The 6,971-nt window shown below is 27.7% G+C and overlaps 1 protein-coding gene across 2 annotated transcripts in view; it reads right to left on the bottom strand.

Annotated features, from left to right (window-relative positions):
* Elk (Eag-like K[+] channel) overlaps nucleotides 1–6,971 on the bottom strand; it is a 477,962-nt gene that overhangs the window by 5,851 nt on the left and 465,140 nt on the right. For both annotated transcript variants that reach the window (XM_067046711.1, XM_014418388.2), the window contains exons 8-13: nucleotides 4,649–4,862; nucleotides 2,969–3,148; nucleotides 2,654–2,853; nucleotides 2,442–2,569; nucleotides 1,912–2,033; nucleotides 196–437 (exon numbers count right to left, since the gene is read on the bottom strand). In XM_067046711.1, the coding sequence (XP_066902812.1) occupies nucleotides 196–437; nucleotides 1,912–2,033; nucleotides 2,442–2,569; nucleotides 2,654–2,853; nucleotides 2,969–3,148; nucleotides 4,649–4,862 (1,086 nt within the window). The remainder of the gene's footprint in view (nucleotides 1–195; nucleotides 438–1,911; nucleotides 2,034–2,441; nucleotides 2,570–2,653; nucleotides 2,854–2,968; nucleotides 3,149–4,648; nucleotides 4,863–6,971) is intronic.

Here is a 6,971-nt window from a genome sequence, read left to right as displayed (position 1 = left end):
AAAAAAAATCAGAAATGCTTATTTGACAATCTAAAAATAAGGGGTAATAATAAAGTACTCATGTAGCCGGAGCCTATGCTCATGAGAGAGTAGTCTAGTAGTACTACTAATACAAAGTCAATACTAGTAGTGCTAGTACTGCTAGTATTAAACTATAAAGTGGATGAACTTACTTTATGAAGTACTGGTACTTACCTCCGCTTCATAACCTTCTCTTAGATTATATGTTAAGTCATGTTGAATATCCCTTGCAAATTCCTGCTGATATTCAGGATAAAGCCTCAAAACTTCGATAAGTCCTTGAATGTTAATACACTTCAAATCACAATAAGTAAGGGCCTTCACATCGGAGCTTGACTTCACTACTACTTCTCCAAGTCCATTGTTCGCTCCACTTAAGTGCTGGGATATATCACTACCGACAAGATCACCTTTTCCTGCAAATGCAGAAATCTATTAGTCATCCATATATTAACTAAATGCAGGAAAGGATTTTCGATAAATATGTTTAAAGTAACAAATATTTAAAACTTTTTTTAAATATTGTGAAAACTATGTGAAGAATGAATATATATGTATATATATATATATATAAAAAAAAAAGGTTTCTACCTACATATGTAACCTAGTTTAATACATTTTTGAGAAAATACTTCCAAAAAATTTATACATATTTTTTTCTTATTGAGAATTTTAATTGAGTGAAACTGAACCATGGAAAGTTATTTGATTTAAGGCTTACTTAAAGCAATTATTGTCTACCTCAATGAAAAATTAATTTTATTTATTTGATAATATTTTGGCTCGGAGTCATCCTAAACCTCAAAAATTAATGCATTTCATTAACATACAGAGGTAAATAAAAATGTTAAAGGTGCTTAATATAGAATTTTGGTTAAGGATATCAATATACAATTGACTGCCAGCATCTCCGTTCAAAAAGAAATCTTGGGAATTTTTAGCATTATTAATTGGATAATAAAGGAAAATTATTTTAAATCTTAGGGTTTAAGAAGTTTAATTACTTATCAAAAACAACAAGTATTGAAATTCTTTTTTCATAAAAAAGTTTGTTATAGAAACATTAGCCTGCATAAAAGGAATAATTTCTTGACACTAATTAAATAACATGGTTATTTTTTAAAAATAAATAATTTAATTTCTATCCATTTTAGTCTCCAAACCTTTTATTTTTCTTAAAAGTCCGATGTTTTGGCCAATCTGGCCATCCTCAGGGACAATCTACTTAATACAATTTTGTAATTATATAATTTAAAACTCTAACTCCATGCAGGCTAGAATAGCCTAGAATACCTATTGAAATTTTTATGTTTATATGTAAATATACTACATTTTATAGTATTTCTTAATACATTGCGTCTCACTTATAACAAAGTCGGATAAAAAGCTAGCATTAAGATGAATGGATGATCACTCTAGTACATTTACCCGATTATAAAAACCTATACCTCTGTTATAAGAAACAAAAATTACCTGGATTTACTCAAATAAAGATTGTATAGATTATTGTAAAGACCGTGAAGAAGAAAGGCTGAGGAATTACATTCTTGTGAACTCTTATGTTGCAACAAGCAAAATCTCAAACAATAGGAAGATTCTACATAATATCCAACGAACGATGGGGGTAAAGTTGAGGAAGATGAATCGATTCAAAAATCACCTAGCGATGTCACCATTGCATATGAAACTAAGGAATTATTATTTGTCCAACAATCTTATAGAAGAATTATTATAAAAAATTATTATACTAAAACAGATTTTCCACAAAATGCAGTACAAGAAAAAACATGCAATAGAAATGATACATTTTCACATCATATTCCTTATAAGTGAGTTATACTTTAATATGATTTAAAATACATAGACAAAAAATTAATTATGTATTATTACCCAGTATAGCAACAACCATATCATATTTTACAACTTCCATTGAACCATTGCACAAATAATAAAATGAAGCAAGAGCATCTCCTTTATGAATTAGGTATTCTCCAGGAGCACAAAAGTTAGACCTACAATAAAAAAAATTATTAAGATTTGTCATATCATTAAAATATAGGAAAAAAATCTAGGTGATCTGACTTTTTAAAAAAAATTATTTTATTTTTTATAATTAATCGTTTTTAAAAAATATTACTAGTTATTACATAATGGAGAGGAATGAGATGGCTTAGGGACTATAGCCCACGTCTTCATCAGTCAAAAACACTAATATTACTCTACGGAGGTAATAAATAAATAAAGTTCAGTTTATGTAATTTTTAAAAATGTTATACAGATATATGGAAAAATTCATTTAAATTGACAGTTACACCTGATTATACAGTTCATTTTTTTTTCTCCCAAATAGGTGGATTAGATATTTCTTCAATCCACCCAGCATACAAGATAGATTTTTTCATAATATTTATGATCAGTACCTGATATGAAGAGATAATAATTTCAAACAGCCTTGGGAAGCCGATTCAAATATAGGAAGCTGTAGAATCTCCCGGTGTAAATGCATAGATACATCTCCTCTTAATTCTTCAGGAAACTCTTTTAATGTCTAAAAAAAATAAATAAATAATAATTGTTAACACTGATATTACATTTAATACATTTTTAACCAAAATATTTATAAATAAAATACCTGATTTATATCTATCCCATGGTTAAGTGACCACATAGTTTGAAAGTAGTCTTGCATCCTTTGCTTCAAAACTTTAGGGATCTGATGAAGTGTCAAGAAATCTTTTAGATCTCTCCATTTAGTTTGGTAGAGGGATCGCCTTAGATACATTCGTTGTATTATTGCTGTGACATTCCCAAATACCACAGCATGCATCAATGCTAACAAATAAATATAAACATACATGTATTTTTTTTTTAATAACACAAACCTTCATGTACTTAAAGGTACAAAAAATAAATTACATAAAAAATTGTATGTGATATTTTTGTTTACCTCCAATGAGCATAGTTAGAATGCTAAATATTTTTTCAGGACTTGTATTGGCTGAAACATTTCCAAATCCAACGCTTGTTAATGAAGAACAAGTAAAGTACAAAGCTGTAATGTAACTTTCTGAACGAGAAACATTGTCTATGTCCACTTTCAGTCTTTCAGCAAGAGCATGGATCCAACCTAAATTTATCAAAAATTAACTGTATAGACTTTATATATATATATATATATATATATATATATATAGAGAGAGAGAGAGAGAGAGAGAGAGAGATTATAACTAAGCGAGTGGCTTTCAATTATCCATCATTGATTTTTACTTTATTCTAATATTTTTTGTATCAAATCATAATTAACTAAATATTCCACAATCATCCAGTTCATGATGATCCAAGTCAGAGTTCTAGTTCAAGATTAATTCGTATCGTATCATTGCCATATAGAATATATTGCACACTTTCAGATAGAAATTAAACCCATCAATTTTTATTTTGGTACAAATGCTTTAGAATACTGTTCCAATAGGCACACATATTACACTGAAAATTATAGATTCAAATAAGACTTTAGTGATGAAATCATGAATAAAATCTTACTGGAGTCATGATGCTTGAGATGATATACATCTGAGTTTGAGAATTACATCACTGAAGTATTATTTGAATCTATCATTTTGAGATTGTAATATCCACACCTAGTAGAACATTGCTCTGGAGCACTTGTGTTAAACAAGAAATAACTGGTTTCGGTTTGCATCTGAAAGTGTTCAATATATTCTATTGACTAATTGACACTAACTAATCTTGACTTACTACTTTGATTAGAAAAGGTTGGTAACAAATAGATAAGGAGTTTGCTGTTCTAGTTGGAGTATATAATGCATTGGATTCAAATGAACTATGCGTTTAAGTTGATTTAAGTTTAGTACATTAAACTTCAGATTCTGGCAATTTCTTATATAAGTAATGGCCACAAGTCTGAAAAACCTTTGAAAGTTTAGCCAATTTTAACTTTTAACTGTCAAAACATTTTACACAATAATACATAATACATTCCCTTTTTGGAAAATTACTAATTATTTTTTCGAATGAGTTTTAAGTGGTGTTAATGTTTTAGAATTGTTTACAAGTGTTAAAGATAATGGAGGATAATAGTTTTAGTTAAGTGAAAAAACATTATTTTGATATATAATAACTGATATAATAAAATCAAACATGAGTAAAATAAACTTAAAAATATACTCAAATACCAAACTTATTATATTTATTTCAACTTCCTTTAATATACTCTGTTCATCTTCATATTTTCTTAGTCTTTTCACAATCTTATCATAGTTCACAATGTTTTGTATCTTTTTTATTCAGCTCTGATGAAGACCTGCGTGATAGGTCAAAATTTTGGTTTCAAATAAATAGTTTTTGCTATTTGAGTAGCTTTTTTAGCTGACAACAACGTCATCTTATTCTTCAGTTATTTAGGTTAAACTGATAAACTTTTGATAAAGTTAAAAACACAGTGTGTTTTGAAAGAATACTGTTTTTCAATTAATTATGTCACCTATAATTTTGAAGCAAGAGTCTTGTTTTGTTGTGTAATTTCCTATCAATAAAATTCTTCGTAAAGCTTTTCTTTGTTATGAAAAACTACAAAATTTAAATAATTTGAAACTCATGAAATTACCCAGATCCCAATCCTCAGCATGCCTTGCACGCTCTTTCTCTGCAATGACGAACCAAATGCAAGCGAGCCAGTGTGCTAAAAGAGTGAAGGATAGCATGAGTAAAGTAAGGATCATCGCTGAATACTGTGCATATCTATCCATCTTTTGAAGAATTCTTGCTAATCTTAGAAGCCTTGTGAGTTTGAGAAGATGGATTTGGCCATGCCCCGTTTCCTGTTATGGTGAAACCAGCACGGAAAAAAACAATATCAATTAAAATAAGTGATATCAATTTAAATCCATAAATTCTTATTGTGTGCATATATCTATATTACTATTCATCTTTAAATATAAAAGTTCAAAATATTATAAGGAAAGTAATCCTTGTTATTTTCTGTATAGTTATAAGTTGCCAACTTACAAATCATACAATGCTACAAATGAATCTTGTTTAATAAGTGAACAATCTTCTTTTAATAAAATCATAAAAACAATACAATGAAATAATTCTATTTATATTGTTAAATTAACATTGATGTTCATCTATAATTAGTAGTGTTGATGCAACTACCATGGGAAAACTGGTAAATAATTTATGGTTTTCAGAAGCACATATTTTTTGAAAATAAAAATAATAACCAACAAATTTTCCAATAAACACTCTATTTGTAATAATAATGTACAGCTTTATCTGAAAGGCTGACTATATATTAGAGAAAGAATCTATATATCAATAAATTTCATGAACAGCCAAACTGCAATCTCCATATAAAAATTTTATTTATTATCTATAATAAATCCTTATTATTATTTAATATAAGGTAAGTGGAATACTGGGAGAAATTCATACCCATAAATTAGGATTTTTTTCAAATTTGTTTTGTTGGTAGAACTACATTCCATGCTAATTTCAAATAAGTTGGAAAGTTTTTCCAAAATTTTTCTGATGATATATGATATTTATTCCAACAAAATTATTTGAGAAAAATCTCAATTTATGCACTTACCACTGGCTTAAATTCAAACTTAAATTATAAAACAATACGAGTCAATAAATTTTAGGTATAGTTTTTCTAATGTTGATTATTAAGATGGGATACTAATCAATTTTTTATTTCATGGGTCTATAAGACAATTGCTCTATTCAAAAGTTAACCTCAACAAATATTAGGCATATATTGGGATTTTCATATGATGCATCAGAATAGGATTAATATCACAAAGAAGGGGATTTGTTTTCCAATTAAAAATAATTAAGAATTATTGGAGATTAATTGTTAATGGACTCATTTTTGTATGGCCTTGGTTTTAAGCAATAAAATTGATAGTAAAAAAATGACGTTTTAGCATTGAGGCGCAACTCTTCCATGCCTGCATAGCTTGCCGGTAAACTAGGATAGATATTGCACAGCCTGCATTTAACATCTTAAAAAACACTGAGAAATTTATAAAAAATTATTTTTCTATAAATGTAGGTCAAGATATTGCAGCTATTCCAGACATATTTCGAACAACGATTGCAAGAATCGATTATGTATTTTTATTTCATTTTTCATCTTTATGTAACAATCTATATGATTTGTTCTCAAAAACTAATGCTAATTTACCATAAAATACATTAGTAAGTTAATGTAAAATTAACCATTTATAAAAACAATTTAAAAAAAATCAAGGTTTTGTTGTTTATAACTCTAGTGTTGTTACTTGTTTGCCATAAGGCGTAAATTATGGATAGGATGTTGTAAATGGACCATTGAAAAAAAATTGTAGACTATTATAATTTTTTTGCGTTATCCAAATTTGTAGCCAATAAAAAATAGTTAGGATCTTTCGGTGTCTTTCACTTTTTTCAAAATGACCAGTTAAATTTTTAATGGGTAATATTGAGACTTATGATGTATTACAAAATAATTTGAGAAAAATCTCAATTTATGCACTTGCCATTGGCTTAAATTCAAATTTAAATTACAAAACAGTAAGAGTCAATAAATTTTATGAATTGTTTTTATAATATTGATGATTGTTAAGATAGGATACTCATCAATTTTTTATTTCATGGATCTATGAGACAATTGCTCTATTCAAAAGAAGAGCTTACAAGAGAAATGCCGTAATAATATCGTCAAAACTTAAACACCGATGTCAAAATGTAGGATTCCGGAAGGAAAATATCTTCCCTAAACTGAATATTTCTTATAAATTATGATTCAACCGGGATTCATTAAAAATTTTTGAAAAGCGATTTAAAAATCTTCAATATATATTCAACACACTACTGTCAGCGTTTTTTCTTTTTTTTTCATGGGCTCGTGAAAAAATAGAATGAATGAAGATATATATATA

The sequence above is a fragment of the Halyomorpha halys genome, unplaced genomic scaffold (genome assembly GCF_000696795.3).
Source record: "Halyomorpha halys isolate HHAL.00 unplaced genomic scaffold, Hhal_1.1 Scaffold194.1, whole genome shotgun sequence".
In the NCBI taxonomy this organism is placed as follows: domain Eukaryota; kingdom Metazoa; phylum Arthropoda; class Insecta; order Hemiptera; family Pentatomidae; genus Halyomorpha; species Halyomorpha halys.
The sequence above is the reverse complement of the archived record's forward strand: the minus strand, read 5'-3'. Positions and strand labels throughout refer to the sequence as shown.